At 43.4% G+C, this 22,189-nt stretch overlaps 1 protein-coding gene across 1 annotated transcript in view; it reads left to right on the top strand.

The window, feature by feature from the left end:
- THBS4 (thrombospondin 4) overlaps positions 1–22,189 on the top strand; it is a 62,185-nt gene that overhangs the window by 16,056 nt on the left and 23,940 nt on the right. Inside the window, exons 3-8 of the mRNA XM_004703512.2 lie at positions 8,377–8,624; positions 11,697–11,805; positions 13,271–13,353; positions 13,671–13,722; positions 13,926–14,137; positions 20,029–20,166. Of these exons, the coding sequence (XP_004703569.1) occupies positions 8,377–8,624; positions 11,697–11,805; positions 13,271–13,353; positions 13,671–13,722; positions 13,926–14,137; positions 20,029–20,166 (842 nt within the window). The remainder of the gene's footprint in view (positions 1–8,376; positions 8,625–11,696; positions 11,806–13,270; positions 13,354–13,670; positions 13,723–13,925; positions 14,138–20,028; positions 20,167–22,189) is intronic.

The raw sequence follows: 22,189 nt of genomic DNA, 5'->3' as shown, positions 1-22,189 counted from the left end.
TGTGAGAATTAATTGTGATACTCAAATTGTGTGCCATTTAAAACTTATGATATCTTTATCTCTGTAATTTTCCATTTCATATATTTGAAGTACAGTTGACCCTGGGCAACTGAAACTATGAAATGAGAAAGCTTGGCTAAGGAGGGACTACTCTAGTTTTATCAGCCCTGCTAGCGTAGTGGGTTATGCACTGGGCTGCTAACCACAAGGTGAACCATTCAAAACCACCAGCCACTGTGCAGAAGAAGGATGAGACTTCTACTCCTGGAAAGAGCTACAGCCTTGGAAACCTACAGAGGCAGTTCTCCCTGGCCCTGTGAGGTCCCTAGGAGTCCAACTCTATACTCAGTGGAAGTGAGATGCACTATTAAGGAGCTCTGCTGGGCTCTGCTGGGCTCTGCTGGGCTCTGTGGGCCGCTAACTGCAAGGTCTGTGGTTCAAACGCACTAGCCGCTCCACGGGAGAAGGATGAGGGTTTCTGCTTCTGTAAATGTTTATAGCCTTAGAGACCCACGGGGGCAGTTCTAATCTGTCCTGTGAGGTCACTGTGAATCAAAAGCTATGTGGCAACAGTTAGTATACTGTACTTATATTTTTCATTACTAGAAAGGGTTTGTAAGGGAGGACGGGAGAGGGAAGAAATGGGGAGCTGATATCAGGGGCTCCAGTGGGAAGAGAGTGCTTTGAAAATGATGATGGCGGCATATGTGCAAATGTGCTTGACACACTGAAGGAATGTATGGAACTATTAGGAGTTCTGAGTGGCTCAAAAGTTAAAAATTAGCTGCTTGTTGTTAGGTTATTGGACACCATCCACTTGGTTCCAACCCATGGCTACTTTGTGAATGACAGAGCGAAAGCCTGCACCGTCCACACAATTGTTCCTGTGCTTGAGCCCACTGTGGCAGCCACGGTGTCCACCCATGTCCGTGAGCACCTTCCTCTTCTTCCTGCCCCTCTACTTTACCAAGCATGATGCCTTTCTCCTGGGGGTGGTCTCTCCTAATAATAGGGCTACTAACTGAAAGTCTGGTGGTTCAAATCCACCTAGAGGTGCCTTGGAAGAAAGATCTGGAGATCTACTTCCAACAGGTTGCGGCCATTGAAAACCTTCTGTGTAGTTCTTCCCTGAGTTTGTCATGAGTATGAATCAGCTTGATGGCAACTGGTTTCGTGCTAGGGCAATTGATGATGCGGCGGTGGGTCAGTGGTAGAAGCAGGCCTCAGAACTGGTTTGAACTGGTTCAGTCATAGCCAACTCAGCAACATTGGAACAGACCTGAATTTGTATGATGTGGGTGTACTGGTTCCGTACCAGGACTCTACGAGGTCCTAGGCGTCCTTGATGGAGCCTGATGCAGGAACTGAGATTATTGCCAGGACGATGGAGATCAACATACACTGGGAAAGGCACAGTCGTCCACCATCTTTGACTGGCGCATCGGTTTTTTTCAAATTTTGCTGATCAAGATATTTGGTTGCTATGCAACATGTACATCGCCCTTGTTCCCTAAGAGGGAGATTTCATATCTAGCATGGAGTCAACCCGTCATTTTTCCTGTTCTGATACACCTACCTTGGACACATTCTAGTCTGTTCTGGTTTCACTTCATCAGTCATGACTGAACCAGGATGAACCAGTCTGAAGCACAGGAGAGAATTCTCATCTTCCCAAAGGAGACTCCATTGATCCCTCGCCAATGCACCTCCTGTACAGCCATCATTCACCTGTCAGTGGAAGCTTGCATGTTGGTATGAGGCTGACTAGGTTTCAGCCAAACTTCTAGGCTAAGGCGAAGATGGACTAGGAAAAAAGGCCTGACTATCTACTCCCCACCTCCCAAAAATCAATCAGTGGAAACCCCCTGGATCACAATAGTCTGATCCTATTATGCCTGTGGCTGGCATAAACTGAGGACCAACTCAGAGAGCTAATGGTAACAGCAGGGACTACTGAAGGACTCCAGTCGCTGGTGTGTGTGCTTGCCTTGACAGTGTAAGAGCTTGATCAGAACAGTTTAAAGAGGTGAGTGAGGAATCCCGCAGGGGAACCCAGAGATGAGGCAGAGACACCCTTCTGCTGGCCTGCAGCCTTCAGATACAATCGTGGGTGCCCTGAGGTTTCTGCACCAGCGCTGCACGTTAACTAGCAAGCTTGTTTCAGCTGGTGGACAGCAGGGAATGAGCTTGCGAACTGAATGGGCCACAGCTGAAGACACAGAGTTGTACCATCGCTGTATTCCGAGGACAGTGCTCCCCTGAGTGGTGAGGGGCAGAGGTGTGGCGGAGCTGGGAGGGAGTGTCCCTTCCAGCTTCAAGGAGGTGACTTCTCACTCCTTTCCAGTGGTGGGAAATGATGGTCTTACTCTCTCTAGTATTGTCCCTGTGCTGATTCCCCATTCTGTGCGAATATGTGTGTGTTGGACCATGATGAGGTCAAGGAAGCACTGAGAAGAGTTGGAGAGACAGGGGCCATGTCTGTTCTCTCCCTATCCTAGGGATGCTGCCTCTGGAGGTCTGGACAATGCCCACCCAACAGGCTACAGTCTCCTGCAGACAGACCTTTAGGCCATTTCCAGACTGCGTAGACTAAAGTGTTCCCTGAGCGAGTGCCTGTCTACCCTATCAGGTAGCCTTAAAGCTCTGGAGATAAAAATCCATACAGTAAGAAATTTGCAATAAGAACTGAAAAATGAAAGCCGTAAGAGAAAAGAGAATTATCAGAGCAAGTATGAAGGATGGTAAATGTCAACTGGCTGGATAAGGGTAGATAAGCCTTCTGCTAATAGATATTGTAAAGATGGAAGTTTCCATAAGTCCTCCCATCCCCCTCCACCACTACCACCCCTCCCCCCACACACACACACACCCGCAATTGTCACAGCATCATGGAGGGTGAGGACTTTATCATTTCAGTGTGGCACTGCAACCAAGACAAAGCAGAAGGCCAGCCGCCACCATCACCGAGGGGATGGGCTCTAGGGTTTTGCTAACTGCAAGAAGAGATTATCCTCTCATTTTCTAAATGTTTTATTTTACATATGAAATGCTTTAGCGGCAATCGTTTAGTCAGTTACGTTGTATATTCACAACATTGAATGTGCACCTGCCTTGTGCACAGCACTCCTCTAGGTCCTATTTATAAAATTAAACTCAGCTATTCCGTTTCAAAAATAAACCGTGGCCCACATGCCCCGCGAAGGCCTGTTAAAAGCAGGCAACCTGCCCAAAAAACTATTGAATTGCACAGAAATCTGAGTTTGGGGAGGAAAACCAAGAGTAATTGTTTTAGGCCGCTGAGCGCATCCTCTCCTCTGGGAGTGCAGGGAGCAGCAGAGGACGGGCTGCCTAGAACGGGAGAGTCGGAGTCACCGAGTGCATGACCTAAGGCAAGTCTGGTGGTCCAACTGGTGTTTCTGTTGGCCTCTACAAACTCCAGATATTTTCAAAGCAGGTTCTAAATGATAAAGAAATAGAGAAGATTTTTTAAAATTGACTTTGTTCCTGTTTGGGCTCCATTTCCTCCTCTTTCTCTTGGGTATGATATAGATGCTTTCCATTTCCCACCAAGGCACTTCCTGTTGTAAATTCTCAACAATTAAAATCAAATCAAACTCAAACTCACTGCCACTGAGTCAATTCCAACTCACAGCAACCTGATCAGACACAGCAGAACCGCCCCCGGGGGTTCCGGAGACTGTAAGTCTTTTTCTTCTTTTTATAAAGAGACTGTAAATCTTTATGGGAGTGGAAGAAATTTCTCCCTAGAAACGTGAAATTTCTCTTATAGCTCAGATTTGAAATACCTCAAGAATTTCCACATGTGTCTATCTTCTTCCTTTATGTTGAAGTCTCACAGTTACTTTACTTCAGGGAATTTCATATGTTGTGGTATGTGCATAGAATTACCTTGTAGCTAGTCTGTCTGTCAAGACCAAAGCTTCTCAGTTCTTTTCTTTCAATTAGCAAGTGGTGGCCATTCGGTGGAAGTAGGAAAAGATCTATCTGACTCCTCCATAGGATGTATCTGGGCCACAGACCTGAGGCCAACTGGTTCCTGACCTCCAAGACCAAGAGTTAGGAGTGAAAAAATGAATCTAGTCTAATGCAGAGGAAGCCTTCAGCTATACTCCTAAAGTTTCACCACGATAATTGTTTGGGAGGGGTGCATATTTGGGGGGAATTGTTTGGGAGGGGTGCATATTTCCCATTTCTTTGGGAAAGGGGCGTTGATAATACGGTGACATAGATATTCATCACTAGCTAAACCACCAGGCAGCCCTAAGTTGTTAGTATTTGTGTTCTACAGAAAGGTACCTGAGAAACAATGGTCTGAGTTTTGTGCCATAACCCATCATTGATTGAATTAGCACAGTTGGTGTATGGGTGTATTTCTTTAAGAATGCCAGGGGGTGTAGTGGGTTACACATTGAGCTGCCAACAGAAGAGTCAATGGTTCGAACCCACTGAAGAAGAAAGATGAGGTGGTCTGCTTCTGTAAAGACTTGAAGCCTGAAAATCTCGAAGGGGGCAGTTCTGCGCTGTGCTATGCGGTCACTGTGATTTGGCATCGACTAGATGTCAGTGGGTTGGCTTTTGTCTTTTTCATTTTTTGTATTATGCATGCAATGGATACTTCTGGTAGAGAAATGAGCCAATTAAGGTGAGCATGAAGAAAGTCACATGTGATCCAAGCACCCAGCAATGACCATATTAATGTTGTTATATTTTCTTCAAAGTTCTTTTTTTTTAATCATTTTATTGGGGGCTCATGCTATTCTCATCACAATCCATACATATATCCATTGTGTTGAGCACATATGTACATTTGTTGCCGTCATCATTCTCAAAACATTTGCCTTCTACTTGAGCCCTTAATATCAGCTCCTCAATTTTCCCCTCCATCCCCCCTCCCCCCTCCCTCATGAACCCTTCATAATTCATAAATTAGTATTGTTTTGTCATATGTTACACTGTCCAACGTCTCCCCCCGCCCTCTTCTCTGCTGTCCATCTCCCAAGGAGGAGGCCATATGTAGATTCTTGTAATTGGTTCCCCGTTTCCACCCCACATTCCCTCCACCCTCCAGGCATCGCCACTCTCACCACTGATCCTGAAGAGATCATCTGTCCTGGATTCCCTGTGTTTCCAGTTGCTATCTGTACCAATGTATGTCCTCTGGTTAGCCAGATTTGTAAGGTAGAATTGGGATCATGATAGTGGGGGAGAGGAAGCATTTAAGAACTAAAGGAAAGTTATGTTTCATCGTTGCTACCCTGCACCCTGACTGGCTCTTTCCTCCCCACAACCCTTCAGTAAGGGGGTGTCCAGTTGCCTACCAATGGGCTTTGAGTCTCTACTCTGCACTCACCCACATTTACAAAGATATGATTTTTTTGTTCTTTGATGCTTGATACCTGATCCCTTCGACACCTCGTGATCACGCAGGCTGGTGTGCTTCTTCCATGTGGGCTTTGTCGCTTCCCTGCTAGATGGCCGCTTGTTTATCTTCAAGCCTTTAAGACCCCAGATGCTATATCTTTTGATAGCCGGGCACCATCAGCTTTCTTCATCACATTTGCTTATGCACATATTTTTCTTCAGCAATCATGTCGGGAAGGTGTGCATCACGGAATGCCAATTTAATAGAACAACGTGTTCTTGCATTGAGTAAGTGCTTGAGTGGAGGCCCAATGTCCATCTGCTCTCTTAACACTAAACCTATAAATATATGCACATAGCTCTATTTCCCCACTTCTAATTTATATATGTATGTATATGTAGAGATTACATACATGCAGATGAAAATGAAAACATGTATGCAACACATGTAACACCAACTGTGTTGCTGTCATTCTATGATTTTATACACACACAGAGATTTTTCCCTAAGTAAAACTATACTGATTCATAGTTTTCCACGTAATGAAATATTGCTAATATATTTTCCACTTTTTTAATATTTAAATGTTTATGTACATTTATTGTTATAGCATAATTTAAGCAGTCACTCCTTCTTTTCAGACATCTCTAAGCCAAACCAAGCTCACTGCTATTGAGTCAATGCCAACTCCTTGTGACCCAGTAGGACAGGGTAGAACTGCACCTGTGGGTTTTTGAGACTGTAACTCTTTTTGGAAGGAGAAAGCCTCTTTTTTCTCCCCTGGTGTGGCTGATGGTTTTGACCTGCCGACCTTTTGGTTAGCAGCCCAATGCTTCTGTTGTGTTAAATATTTACTGTACTAAATATTTATTTAATGAGGCTTCTCATCCATACACTTTAGTGCTTTCAATTGTTCTTAATTTCATTTCTGACAAGTCGACTTATGTTGGACTTATCATCAGGAGCATCCAGTCCCTGAGGAGGACAAGATGTTTGGCAAAGCAGAGGATCCGTGAGATAAAGTAGGACCCTCGGTGAGATGGAGTGACACAGTGGCTGGAACAGGGAGCTCAAACGTGGATTATGAGGAGAATGCAGGACTGGGCGGTGTTCCTTCTGTGGACATGGGGTTGCTATGCGTTGGAACCAACTCAATGGCACCCAACAAGAACAGGCACTACAAGTGGCATTGCTGGGTTAGGGCATCTGTCCAGGTTTAAGGTTCCGATACAAATCACTGAAGTCCTGCAGATGGAATGTGACGCTTTCCAACCTAGCACAGCCGAAGACTTTGATCCCCAGCTTTGGTGCAACAAAACTTTCCTCCCTTATTTCTGGGGGTTGATTTGGGGGTGAGAGTGGTACATACGTCTGAACCTGGGTGGGTTTGTTATTGGCAGACATACTTAGACCTTGGGAGCAAATCACTCTGGTCTTTATAAGAAACCTCAGTCAATGGCTTTCATTCACAAAGGGCCAGCATCCAAGAACATATTTCAGCTCTGGGTCCAATAGATTCAGGTCAATAATGAAATAAAAAGCAAGGCAGGAAAACAGACGTTTAAATGTTCATGAATTTTGATTTAGTGATCATTGGAAGAAAAATCAAAACATAACCTGAAAGACGATACTGGATCTCCATCCTAGTCTTTTTGCCACCTGGGATATGGTACACATACCTACTCACTGCCATTGAGTTGATTTCGACTCATAGTGACCCTATAGGACAGGGTAGAACTTCCCCTGTGGGTTTCTGAAAGTATAACTCTTTATGGAAGGAGAACGATGGTTTCCAATGGCTGACCTTGTTGTTAGTGGCCCAGTATGTAAACACTACACCACCAGTGGGTCCTAGGGATATAAATGGCATGTCCCTTTCTTTTTCTAATAACTGAGCATTTTTAAACTTTGGGGTGGATGGCTGAGGGAAAATATGATAGCTCACAGTTAACTCACATATGCTTACCATGGGCCTCTCCAGTCCTGTTTTTGTGAAATACCATCCAGTTGCTTCTGACTCATAGAAACCCTATCTACAACAGAACGAAACACTGCCCAGTCCCGTGCCACCCTCCCAATTCTTACCAAGCAGCTGTGGAATAGACCGACTCTGGTTCTGAGGCTGTACAAACCTCAGTGCAAACCCCTGTCCTGCCATTGACTGCCATTGACTGTTCCCTCAAGGAAGTTCCTTCTCCCGTTTAACCTCCCTCTCCTTGTCTGAAGGAGCCCTGATGGCAGGTTGGTTGATGCTTTGGGCTACAATCCGCAGTTCAAAACCACTAGCCACCAGAGAGAGATGGGGTTTTCTACTCCCGGAAAGTGTTACAGTCTTGGAAATCCACAGGAGCAATTCCACTCTGTCTTATAGGGTTGCTATGAGTCAGAATAGGCTGGTTGTCAGCAGGTTTTGAGGGTTCCCCACCCCCAATCTATAGTGATTCCAATCTCGTGTGGGTGTGGGGGGGTGGGTGCAATGAGCAGAAGAAACTAAGTCATTAAAGCAACTAAGGAAAGTATCCAACCCCATCAGAGTGCTCAACAAATGCCTGATGAACTAATGAATTTGCATCCTCAGAAACTTAACAGCTGAGGAGATGTTAGTTTATTTGTAATAGGGTCCTGCTTGCTCATCACTCTGTGGAGTTACATTGTTTATTTTTAATTTGCTGCTCGTTTTCTGTCACTCCACCACTGTATAGGGGCTTCAAAAAGTTCAAGGGAAAAAAGATATCATCATTTCATTCCATTTGCTTTTGAACTCTTCAAAGTCCCATCTTAAAATACCACCGGGGTAGAGAGTGGGTCTGGTTCCACCAACTAACTGCCTTGCCAGGGCCTAGAACAGTGTCTGGCACACAGAATTTAATCCCTGCATCAGTATTGGTCCTAAAGCCGCGATTGCTTTATGACTTGATTCAGCTTTATGCATTGAGAAAATCCCTCACCCTCTTGCCCTTATCACGCTGTGCATTGTCTGTGCTTGGTTCCAGCCATCCTCCGTTACCGAAAGGCCGATGGGAAGATCCACTTGGTGGTTTTCAACGACCTGCAGTTGGCTGACGGGAAGCGGCACCGGATCCTTCTGAGACTGACCAATTTACGGCAGGGGGCTGGCTCCGTAGAGCTCTACGTAGACTGCACGCAAGTGGATTCTGTTCGCAATCTCCCCAGAGCCTTCTCCAGCCTCCCACAGAATCCTGAGTCCGTTGAATTGAGGGTTTTCCAGCGGAGGGCACAGGTGAGAATCAACGGGCCCTTTCTCTAGCATGAAAAGGTGGGTGTGAAGGCTCAGGGAGGTGCTAAGGAAAGTACACTGGCTCTGTTCCTCCCTCTGCTCACGGTGGAACCCGATGGAGTGTGTCTACTTTAAGATGGTGAGTAGAGATTCTTTAAATGCAATTGGAACAACGAAAGGGAAATAACAAAAATTAAAGTTGGGTGATGGAATGAACTATTGTATTGTATAATGAACTATTGTATATTTAATCTTTCTATGATGTTCTTTATTTTTAATGAGAATCATAAAAAGACTAAATGATTAATGAAAAAAGAATGATTGAAAGCTGTCAAGCACGAGGGCAACATTGGCCCCCGGTGTCATGCAAACATCTACTCACAAAAAATGAGACTTCTTGCTAACTTCATTCCATGGGGTCTTAAAAGGTCCCATCCTCTCTGTTATCTGTTTTAGAGTAATTTGGTGGTATCGCTTCCCTTCCATCGTGACACCTCATGTAGAAATTGCCACATACCTTTCTTTCCTTCTTTTAGAATGTTTGGCTAGGGAGTACTTTGTTTCCTTGCATTCTTTCTTCTTTCTAGTGATTGGTCAATCTCACTCTTGGTAAAAATGTTCATCTGTTCTGAGCAGCAGTGCTATGATTGTCATTCTTACTATTCACTCTGCATTCCTCTTTTACTGCTTCGTTGCCTGTGTTTGACTTATAAGTTGTTCTGAGCCCTTTGTACAAAGAGGCAGGGTGTAGGCCATCATTTCCCTTACAACTAAGAAGGACTGAAAAGATTTGGTACTAGTATAAAAGCTATTAGTCCTACCCTAGAATTTTATATTTGGATACATTTTCACTTTTTGTAAAAGAAATTCTAAGAAAGCTAAAAGACTCAGGTTTTTTATTTTGTGTTTGAAGACAATGCATACATGAGGGAGCCTCAAAAACTTTGCGGAGAATGGACTAAAAAGATATGGAAGAATGGAATTTTTTCAGGAACTTTTGAAGCCCCATTATGTGTGTGTGTGTGTAATATATATTATTATATATTATAGATATACATATATCTCTATATCTACCATACACAGATATGTGCATATATGTCTATAGCTTACCAATTATCTCACTATATATTTCACATTTTTAACAATACTAAAAAATCTACTCTATCACTATTGTATGCATTGGCAATCTATACCTAGCAGTCACAAAGGTACCAGGGGAGGGTAACACTAGCTGTGATGGTTAAGGTTATGTGTCAACTTGGGTGGGCCATGCTCCTAGTAGATTGGTAGGCATCCTTCATTTCATGGTCTGTTGTGGTCATCCTCCATTTTCACAAAGCACCAGTTTTAGCTTGGAACTTGGCTGTGACCACATGTGTGTAGTATTTGTTGGGGCTTCAAAAAGTTCATTAAAATATATCATTATTTTAAAATTATTTTTAATGATATAAAAATAGCATTATTTTTTCACTTCACTTTTCCATACGTTTTTTGAAACCTCTATGTACTACAGACATACATATATACATGTGTGTGTAAAAAAATTAATGGTGAGATATGTTAAACTTTATTTCTGAGATCTTAAACTAGCCCAAGTAATCAGAATGACTGCCAGAAACTGTGTCGTGGATCATTTCAGAAATTAGTACAGAAAAAACCTCACTACCATCGAGTGGATGCCAACTCATGATGACCCTATAGGGGTCATTTTTCCTAAGGTAGAACTGCCCCTCTGAGTTCACAAGACTGTAACTCGTTATGGGAGTAAGAAGTCCACTTTCTCTTGCTCAAAGAAAGGCTGGTGGTTTCAAACTGCTGACCTTGTAGTTTGCAGCCCAGTGGGTAACCACTATGGCACCAGGGCTCCTCTAGCCACCATTAAATAACTTCATGGCTAAAAGCCATGCATCAGCTGGCTAATTGGCAAAGACCACTGGAAATAATACTCATTGAAATTTCCTCAAAAGCTCCACCTCCTTATATTATCACCAGGAACTACAGCAGGTCTATTTTCATAGTCACTAACTCAATCATCAATCAGTCCATTGGCCAACAATGCTTTAATAAGAGTAGACTACATATCAGGCAAGGAGCCCTAGTGGGGCAGTGATTAAGCACTCAACTGCTAACCAAAAAGTCAACAACCACTTCCTTGGAGAAAAGATGTGGCAGTCTATTTCCATAGATTTACAGCCTTGGATGCTATAGGGTCACCAGGAGTAGGATTCAATGCAACAGCCATTGATTTGGTTTGGGTTTGGGTTGCTTCAGGCTCATGTTTGGCATTAGGGAGACCACAGGGGCAAACCATGCCTGCCTCCTTAGGTCTTACATTCTGATGCCCAAGGTGATATTTGTTTCAAAGCACATGTTACATATATTTTACCTTAAATGAATTGAGAAATAGAAGTCTTCTGAAAATCCTTAGCATGATCATATCTAAAATAAGAATGATGATTTTATGTCAATAAAAGGTAAACTTTTTCTGTTATGCATGCATTTAATAAGAACAAGTGTACATTGCAAAAGAGAGGGGGTGAAAAACTGATTTTGTGACTGATAATGAATGATTGATATCAATCAATAATGGGCATGTGTGACCCTAACTATAAAATAATGACTGAATATACTATTTATTAGTTCTTGTCATCCAAGAGAAGCCAGAGGTTTATTTTCCTAAGACCTGGAAATATTTTTATTTCCTAAAAATAAACCTGTTTCCAAGTGAGATCAAGATCTTCTTTACTGCGGTCTTCACTCCACAAACAAATTCCAGGGAATTCATAAGACGTGCTTGTCAAGAAATCATTCATTTGCCACGAGGGTAGACAGTCTTCTTCTCGGTCATGTTGATGAATTCTGGGCCAGCACTTTCCTACATTGTTGCCATTTCCATAGTTCTTCTCATCAAAGGTGCTGGTGGGCGCTAGGAAAATGTGAACCCACAAAATTGTGTAAGATGTCAGAGTCCAAATGTGAAGGGCTACCCTATTATGAAAATTTATGCAAAATATGCAAGTCCATTTGCTTTTCCACCGTGTCAGCAGTGTGCGGTATGAATATGATTTCTTCCAGGACTCTTTGGAAGAACTGAAGCTGGTGGTGAGAGGCTCTCTGATCCAGGTGGCTAGCCTGCAAGACTGCTTCCTGCAGCAGAGTGAGCCGCTGGCGACCACCACCACAGGTATGGGGCCAGGGGCAGTCATACATCATCCACCGCAAAAGCTCCAAAGCCCCTAACTGGGCTGGGGGCCTTCACCACAAGGTGGTTGTCTGCAGAGCACGTGAACAGAATGTATTTATAGACTCAGGCTCTTATGGTGGATCGATGGGTGTGTTCATTGTAAAAATATCTCAGCTGTGTTGCTGTATGGGAACTCATAAAACAAATTGTTAGAAAATCTTCAAAATCAGAAAGGTGGGTCATTGTTTCAAAGCCTAGAGCAGAGAATGTTTTCGTGGCACGTGGAGTCTCTGCATGGAGTACACAGTGAAGCACCCAGCTGCTAATTTAAAAGTTGGAGGTTCACATCTATCCAACAGGACCGTAGAGGAAAAAGCTGGCAACCAGTCTCTGGAAAAAATCAGCCCGTGAAAATCTGATGACGCACAGCTCTGCTCTGACATGCAGGGTTTCCATGAGTTGGAATGGACTGACGCTCTGGCAACGGGGTTTATGTGTTCATTGGCACATAATTCACACATCATACAATTCAATTGTTCCATCGTATTAAGAAGAGCTATGCAATCGTCACCACAATCAATGTTAGAACATTTTCTTCTCTCCTGACCTAATTGCTGTTAGCTCCCCATTTCCCCCCTGCCATGCCCCTAGGTAATTCTTAGTCCAGTTACTGTGGCTGTAGATTTACCTTTCTTGGATTGCATATACAGAACATAATACAAAGTGAAAAAATCAAGAAACAAACCAGATAATAAAACCACAACAATGACAAAAATAAAACAAAAATGTCAATAGAAAAATTTGTGTCAACTGGGACAAGTTTGGAATGGATGAAGTGAAAGATCAAATGATAAAGCGATGAGGGTGGCCCTTGAAGCTGACTGCAGCTGCCACGGTGGACTTCACAGTGCTCTCTGTCCGACCACACCCCAGTGGACTTCACAGTGCTCTCTGTCCGACCACACCCCAGTGGACTTCACAGTGCTCTCTGTCCAACCACACCCCAGTGGATTCACAGTGCTCTCTGTCCAACCACACCCCAGTGGACTTCACAGTGCTCTCTGTCCGACCACACCCCAGTGGATTCACAGTGCTCTCTGTCCAACCACACCCCAGTGGACTTCACAGTGCTCTCTGTCCGACCACACCCCAGTGGACTTCACAGTGCTCTCTGTCCGACCACACCCAGGACTGTGTCCGAGGAATTCAGCAGACGCTTAATCTGAGTGGGGACCCTGCACATTTGTATAGTTGGCATGAATTTGAACTAAAGAGCCAGTGGCATTATGATCAGGAATATTACTTTTAAAGTGAATTTGAGCAATGCACCCGAGATAAATTCAGATACCTGAGATTTATTCATAACCGTGTCATGAGGATTCTCTAGGGGAATCATTGAATCTTAAATTATTACAGCAATGCCTGTCGCTAACTGCATGCCCCTTATGTTTTGCTTTTCCTACAGGGGACTTTAATCGACAGTTCTTGGGGCAAATGACACAATTGAACCACCTGCTGGCAGAGGTGAAGGATCTTCTGAGGCAGCAGGTAACGAACAGGGTGCATTGTTGGAAAAGCCCCGGTCTCATCAGAGCAGCCCTTTGTACCAGCTAGCAGGACAGAGCGGCGGGTCCTGGGAGGCAGGAAGAACGTGAGCCTGCCCTCATCCCGATGCTGCCCACACTGCCTGCCCCGGGGCTCTGCCCGAGGGAAACACAATGTGTGATCAACACAACGGCGACCTCCAGCCGACTCTAACAAGTGATCCATAGATAGCTACACACCAATACTCTCATTTCTGGATTATGTGTCACCTGCTTCTTTTCCGCCTTTTTTATTCCCACCCCCACCCCCAATTCCTGAAGGTCAAGGAAACATCGTTATTGCGCAACACCATAGCTGAGTGCCAGGCTTGTGGTAAGTGTTTTCTAATAACTCATTCCGAGTCAGATGAGGGACCCAGGTGGATGAGGGGCCGGGGTGAGGCTGAGTGACTGCAGTTTCAGGTGGGTTTGCAAGGAGCTTCAGGGGAGAGGAGTGCTGTGGGAACATAGTTTTCTTCGGTCGGAGGTATATTTTTGGGTGTGGCTGTAAGTCTAAGGCCTATTGGTTTTCTCTAGGACCTCCTAGCATCCAGTCTCCAGCACCCAACACAGTGGTGCTGCCTGCACCCCCGGCACCTCCGGCTTCTCCCAGGCCCTCTGTGCGCAGGTGTGACTCGAACCCATGCTTCCGAGGCGTCCGATGTACTGACACAAGAGAAGGCTTTCAGTGTGGGCCCTGTCCCATAGGCTACACAGGAAATGGAATCACCTGTTCGGATATTGATGAGGTAAAAGTGAACTTTGACAAATACACGCACTCACTACCATTGAGTTGATTGGAACCATAGCTCATTTCTATAGGGTTTCTGAGCCCGTCAACCTTTCCTGGAGCAGGGTGGTCTCATCTCTTTCCTGCCGAGGGACTAGTGGGTTTGAAGCACTGGCCTTGCAGTTAGCAGTCCAGTGCTCACCCTGCTAATGAATGCCCGTGCCCTACAGCTGATGGGAAAGGAAGCAAAGTTTACAGGGACGGTTTTGAGCAGCTGGTGGGGGTGGGGGTGATGGTGTGAGGTGCCATCAAGTCGATTCCAACTCCCAGCAACGCGATGTCCAACGGAGCAAAACAACGCCTGGTCCTGGGCCAGCCTCCCTCTCCACCACCGCTAGATGGGAGCCCATTGTTGCTGCCCCTGTGTCCATCCACATCGTAGAGCATCGTCCTCGTGTTCATGATGTCCTTCTGCAGGGACTGGGTCCTCCTAATAGCAAATCCCAAGTCTGGGAGCTGGAATCCGGCCAGCCTTGCTTTTAAGGAACGTCTGGCAGCGCTCCCTCCGACACACCTTGGCCTTCCATGATAGAGTCTATATTCTTCACCAGCACCATAATCCAAAGAGACCCATCTTCCTACGGACTCTGTACTCATTGTGCAGCTTTTATGGGCATCGGGGGCCATTGAAAGTACTATGGCCCTGGGTCAGGTGTACCTTAGTCCTCCAAGTGGCATCGTTGCTTTCGAGCACGCTGACGAGGCCTCTTGCAGCAGGTTTGTCCAATGCAGTACATCATTTGGCTGCTTCCATGGGCATTGAATAAAAAACCGGGTACCACAAATAGCTAATAAGCACCCAGAAATATGCACAACATTTCAAGAAACTAAAAGATTCAAATTACAAATAATTAGACATCATTTCTTTGCCTCAAATATTAGAAACGTTTGAAAGACTGACAACAGTTAGTGTTAGAGAAAGTGGTGAGAAGACACTGTTGCATACATTGATGCGATCTTTCTCAAGAGCACCTTGGTACCAGGTACCAAAATCTCACATGTGCATTGCCTTCACCAGTAATTCCATTCCTAGGAGCTTTTAAGGTAAAAATCATAGATGAATACAAACACACACACACAGATGAATGCTGTATATTTATGAATAGATTGCTAATACATGTTATGGTTCATTATGTATGGAGTAATATGCAACCATTAAACCTTACAATGTGGACTCAGATTATTTGTGGCTACAACCCATTGTTGAATAACAAAGCAAATATCAAAAAAGCATGCATGTGCTTTTAGAAATACTGTTTATATAGAAAGAACTCAGCTACAACTTAAATACATCTTTACATTCCAGAGCCAAAAGAAAACATGCACAGCACAATCTCATTTTTTAAAAAGAGGACTGTAAACAGATATTTGGCAAATGTTAGCAACTAAGTTGACAGGTGTGGTCAAAGTTGCTTCTGTGTTGCCTACATTCTTTAACCATAAATATAGATTCGTTTTATAATCAGAAAAAGTTAATTTTTTAAAGCTCAATTTTTATTTAGGAAGTTCAGACCATAAGACAGTTCTCTGTCATTCTCATTAAAGGCCCTGCCATTGCTTTTCCAAATCTGCCACTTTCACAGGGAAGAAATGAGCCAGTCAGGGTGCAGTATAGCACCGATGAAACACACAACTTTCCTCTAGTTCTTTGGTGCTTCCTTCCCCCCACTATCATGACCTCAATCCTCCCTTACAAATAGAATTAGACCAGAACATGCACACTGCTACAGATAAGAGCCCGCAACACAGGGAATCCAGGATAGATAAGCCCCTCAGGGCCAACAATGAGAGTAAAGAAACCAGGATTAGAAGAGGGTCTGAGGAGGAAGGGGGAACCGATCACAAGGACATGAGGATCAACCTGTAACCCCCTCTCAGGGGGACACACAATGGAAAAGTGGGTGAGGGGCGACGGAGGATCATGTAAGATATGAAAATAATAATCTATAACTTATCAAGTGTTAGTGAGGGAGGGAGGGCAGGGGAGGGATGAGGAAGAAATGGGGAGCTGATATATCAGGGGCTCATGTGGGAAGAGAATGCTTTGAAAATGAAAATGCAGCATATGTGCAAATGTGCTTGACACACTGGATGAATGTATGGATTGTGATAAGAGATGTAAGAGCTCCCAATAAAAGTATTTAATAAAAAAGAAGAAGAAAGAAACAGGTCAGAAATGACAGGGATGATGTAAGTAGAAGTTATGAATAATAAAGGAACAATTACAAATCTTACAAAGAACAACACCTGCCCCTTTAATTGCATTGAGGGTGGCACAGGCCACGTGGAGAACAACAAAGAGGATCGGGGAGTGATGCAGAATGTGGAGTTCACACATCCTTAACGGCATAGCTGAGAATTTCACCACATTCTAACAAAAAGAAGTAATTGAGGCTAACCACATAACCAGGCTCTGTCCTTTTTATGGTAACTTGTAACTATATTGTTGTTGTTGCTGTTGTTGTTGTTGTTGGGTGCCATTGAGTCGGCTCTGACCCCTAGCAACACTATGTTGTAAGTATCCATGTGCCTAAAGTAATGCTAAAAAAATTGAAAGTTAGGAACTATTTCCAGAAAGTGGAGTAAAACTCTGGGAAAAAAAATGTTCAAAAGCAACTTTTAAAGAGAACGAACCAAATAAAAGACACGAGGTGACCCTTGCTATGTGGAAGCCCATTGGCGCAGCCACTGCGCTAACCGACTCATTGACGGGCTTCCGCTTTTATTCGGTCCTTTCCAAGTGAGATAGTTTATTGTGCCAACCTGGCCAATAAACACAGTGGGATTAACTGAAGGGCAGAGAGATAAATGGCTTGGTGAGCCTCACCTTTCTTGTCTCTCGCTCTTTGATCATTGGACCAGTGTGTGGCTGCCTTGCTTGTCCTGTGCCTCAATTTAAAGGCTACACTACCGGTGGGACGCCTAGCCTGTGGACTGTGTCGCTGTAAGTTGAGGTCCCTTTAAGAGATCGCTGGAGCTGGGGACTGGCGGTTGGTGACCTGGCTGGCAGTTGGTGACCTGCCTTGTGATTGGCTGCTGTGCTGACATAGCCTAGCTCTCTCTATAAATAGAGGGAGATCTGGCAGGAGACTAGACTTGAAGGACTGCTAGTCTCTCACAACTCTCTCTCACGGGAGTGAGTTGCACTAAGCCATTTGTAGTGCTTTATAATTTAACTGTTTATTTCTTGTATTATATATTTATCTGTATATGATTTAACAGTTCATTTCTTGTTATATATCTAATTCTCTTTATAAATAAATATATTAAATTATCAGCAATTTGGTTTTATCTCTCTAGAGAACCCTGTCTAACACACCAAGCATGATGTCCTTCACCAGGGACTGGCCCGTCCTAATCATCTGTTCAAAGAACGTGACATGAAGTCTTGTCATTCTCGATTCTAAAGAGTATCTCAGCTGTACTTCCTCCAAGTCAGATTGGTTCATTTTTCTGGCCAAACTAAAAAAGAAAATTAAAATCTTCGTGTAGTTCAGTCTCTTAGATGATTTGCTCACCATAGAGATTGACTAAGGATGGTGTAAGGATACAGCCCTGTACTACATCTTTCCTGATGTTAAACCGTGCAATGGCCCCAGGTTCTGTTTGAATGACTACCTATATACAAGTTCTTCATGAACCAGATTAGGTGTTCCAAAATCCCCATTTTTTGCAATGTTATCCCAGTTTGTTATGGCCTACACAGTTGAATGCCTTTACACAGTTAAAAAAAATAGTACAAAATCTTTCTTGTAGTCTCTGCTTTTAGTCAAGATCCATCTGACATCAGAAATTATATCCTACATTCCATGTCCTCTTTTGAATATGACTTCTGCAGTTCCCACTCGATGTACTGCTGCAGCCATCTTTTCATTATCTTTAGGTAAACTTTACTTGTGTGTGGCATTAATGGTGTTGTTCAATAATGTTGCATTCTGTGGAATCACCTATCTTTGAAATGTGCACAAATATGGATCTCTTCCAATTGGTTGGCTAGGTAGCAGCTATCTTCCAAATTCCTTAGCATAGACCAGTGAGTGCTTCCAGTATTGCAATCAGTTTATTGGGACCTTGTAACTAGTACTCTGTCCATTCCTGAAGTCTTGCTATGGACTTCTTCTTTGAGTACTATTGGTTCTTAGTCATACACTACATTGCACTCAACGCTTGAATGTTGCCCAGTTCTTTTTGTACAGTGACTGTGTATTCCTTCCCTTTTCTTTTGATAATCCCTGCAATGTCCAGTATTTGCTTGTAGAATCCTTCAATAGTGAAACTTCAGGCTTGAGTTTTTTTCTTATTTCTTTCAGCTTGAGACATTCTGAGTATGTTACTCCATTTTGGTTTTCTTACTCTTAAGTTTTTGCACATTTCATTTTGTCTTCTTAAATCATCTGGATCTTTTGCCTCCATCATTTTTTCCATGCTCTGTTAGCTACTCCACAGTCAATAGGAAGTTTCAGACTCTGACATCCACTTTGGTCTTTTGGTGTTTTCCAGTGAGCAATGGGAGAAAGGATACATGAACTGAGAGTGGAGAGATCTTTTTTGTCAACTGTTCTATCAGTTCATGTGGAAAAGATGCTAAAAATGTCTGCTCTACACACTCACATCTGCACTGATTATTTCTCTCTGCATTATCTGTTTCACACCTTTGCCATTTCTGTGTCAGATGTGAAAAGGGAAGGAAGCTTTTGGAAGGATATATTTCCAGGGTTAAAAAGGATTTGTTCAATCTTTCTACAATAGAGGAGCAGAAGGGAATCTCAAACCAAGAAGACTGCTTGGGGTGGAGAGGGGTCCATTAACCCTATGAATGACTAAGAGTGCCCAGGCTGGGAACCCTTACAGAGACACATATAGCAAGTGCAGGCTATTTGATTGGCAGGCAGAGCCTTAAAGGGGGACTGTCCCTAAACAAATGGGTTACACCAGTCACCCAGTCAGTCCCAAATAGCCACTACAGCAGGTAGTAAGGCTGCCACAAGAGTGCAGTTTGCCCCTCTCCCCTTGCCCAAAGAATGTTAGAAGTAGACATGGGGGTGAGAGGAGAATGCAGCTAGCTTAGGCACACACTGACACCCACAGGACTCCAGTGGCTCCTGGCAACACTTAACTGATTACTTCTCCTGCTAGTAGGCAATTCAGATGGTCTCTAGCAATCCCTCAATTGGAGAAACATCTGTGCATGCTTCACAGCACTGCATCTGGTTTTTGTCTATGGGCTGGAATTTTCCTCTTTTTGAAAGGTCAGGAAGTGGTCATGTTTTTTACATTAGGTGAGGTTTAAAAAAAAGAAAGACTGTCAAAACCATTCTCCCAGACTTTAGGGCCTTAGACTAGCCATGCACTTCACAGGGCATGAGCACAGTGGTGAATACTGATGAATCACGCTCTATTGAAGGAACGACTCCTGTGCTTTCTTTTCTTGAGGTCTTGTCCTTTGAGGAGTTTGCTCAATAACGACTCTGAATTCACCTAACAGACAGCTTAGCATCTGGTTTGAGAGCACTGTCCTACCACCTAGATTTTAAAATTCATTGGAATATCAAGGAACTTTCTCTGGAGGCAAACTCATCTGTCTCACGATGTGGGCATGTGGGCATGCCATTTTTCTGTTTCTACAGCAAAGCCCACCAGTGACTCAGAATGGGTGGGCCAGGGGTTGAAGGCACAACTTTGGAACTGGAAATGTTTATTCTCGTTTTCTCATCTTTTCCACCAAAATAATAATAATAATCAAGTGGAATAATAGTCATCTGCAAAAGTATGAATAAACGTTTGAGAATGTATTCCCCATGTATTTGAAGACTTTGAATGTTTCCTGTTCTATTTTGGCTTTTCTTCCAGTGTAAATATCATCCCTGCTACCCGGGCGTGCGCTGTGTGAACTTGGCTCCTGGCTTCAGATGTGATGCCTGCCCAGTAGGATTCACAGGGTCAATGGTTCAAGGTGTTGGGATCACTTTTGCCAAGTCCAACAAGCAGGTGCGTTTTTCTCTGCGTTAAAAAAAATCTTAATTACCAACAAAATCCCACTTTTTTCAAGTATAACCTTTGAGATGTTTGTTTTTGTTAATATTGCTCCTGAGCCCTTTCTGAGTGTATATATTCATAAATCTAGGTGGGAGGAAGCTGTTAAATTAAATTGGAATAATAGCATATCACTAGGAAAACTGCGCAAGGGGGAATGCTGAATAGGTAGCATAACTCCAGACTTATTTTGTTGATAGTCATGAAACACTTCACTCTGCAGAATAACTTAAGCATCAGGTAAATAAATAAAAACTTGGCAAAATTAGGTCACTTCTACAGTCATTGCTACCAATTAGAGGCTGTTTCAGAGATGTGAGGATCTCAAGAGTAGAAACCATCTCAGAGGAAATCTGCCCTTATTCTTCTATGAGCTATAAATTGTCATAAAGGGCTTGAGCACTTCATGACAGTCTCCATTTACTTCCAAATGTTCTCCTAGATCCTGGTCACTATTTAACTGACTGACTGGGAAATTCTCTTTGATGCTTTCAGATCTTCAAAAGAGTTGGTGCTAAATATATTTTACTACCTTAGGGAAATTACTCGCTTTGCATGATTTCCTAGTTGCCTCTCAAGCGTATAGAGGACATCCTTTTTTTTGTAATAGAAAAGGAAACAAGCTGGACATATAGGAATGGCAAGAAGTCATTAGAGTAATGACCCAGAGTTCTTCATCTCATCTAAAGACAAAATCTCTGATAGTAGATGAAGAAATAGACAAAATGAAAGAGTACACTGTAAGGTAGTCAAAGCACTTGCCATGGCTTTCCTGCCGTAGGGTTGACTGAACTGAAGTGGAGGAGAACCACCTCACTAAAATTGAATAGCACATTGTAATGCATTACCAAGACCCAAAGAAGTGAAAGGAACCCCGTAGAAACTCAAAGAAGAAATACAAACTCAAAGCTGTGGGGGGAAGCCGATCTTACAACAGCTCGTGAGAGGTGGGAGCTGAATGCAGATCCTGTGATGGGGAGTGGGGATTTTAACACTTTTGTGGATACAGAAGTTGTAGTCCTGAATTTGTAGAAAGACCTGACACCCCTGTGTACAATGAGGAGCCACAATCCACAGAAGGTCACCCAAATGCAGATTCAGAGATACGAAACAATAATAATCATAGTAAGGATTGGAGGTTACAGGGACTGGGGAGAGGGGATTCTGAATGTTTATTATTGCCTAATGAGCAGTTTCTGTTTGAAGGAATGGGAGTTTTGGAAATAGACAATGGTGATGGTTGCACGTATTGTGAGTGCAGTTAATACTACTGAATTACACATTTTAAATGATTAAAGTGCCAAGTTTGTGTTATATATAGCCTATATCTATATATATGTATATTTAACTCTCTATTCATTAAAACAAAACTAGAACAGCTTTACCAGCCCTAAGAAACCAGTAAATTTGACTTCAGCTTTGGGACATGGTTGACAAAAATGGAAATGGCCCACAGTAAATGAAAACTTCAAGGCTGCACTACAAAAAGTTGTAAGATTCAAATGTATGTTATACATGAGATGCAGAAGAAGCACCAGCTGACATACGAACTCAAAACCATCCCTGGGGTAGCAAAATCCCTAGGGTTCTAGCTAAAGCTAAAGCTTGACCAGTGTGGGAGGACACTTTAAAATGCAGAGGGGTGCACCAGACTGGACCGAAAAACACTCCTAAAGGTCAACAAACAGACCTTGAACTATTTACAGGCTTTTTTGTTGTTGTTGATGATGATGATGTTTTGTTTTCTTTTGTCCCTCTGTTTTGCTCTGTCTTTGTGCATACTATTATCTCTGCAGGTCTATCGAGATGAGGTAGGTGGGATAAGCAATCTGGAGGAGAAAACAACAGGACTGATGGTTCTGGAGAGACATGGAGAAGGGGAGGTGGGGAAAAGGAAGTGGGTGTTAACAAACCCAGGGACAAGGGAACAAGTGATCAGAAATTGGTGACCATGAGGGTGTAGGAGGCCTGGTAGGGC

The sequence above is a fragment of the Echinops telfairi genome, unplaced genomic scaffold (genome assembly GCF_000313985.2).
Source record: "Echinops telfairi isolate 266 unplaced genomic scaffold, ASM31398v2 ScPeMD7_7469;HRSCAF=8507_1, whole genome shotgun sequence".
Classification (NCBI taxonomy): Eukaryota; Metazoa; Chordata; class Mammalia; order Afrosoricida; family Tenrecidae; genus Echinops; species Echinops telfairi.
The sequence above is the reverse complement of the archived record's forward strand: the minus strand, read 5'-3'. Positions and strand labels throughout refer to the sequence as shown.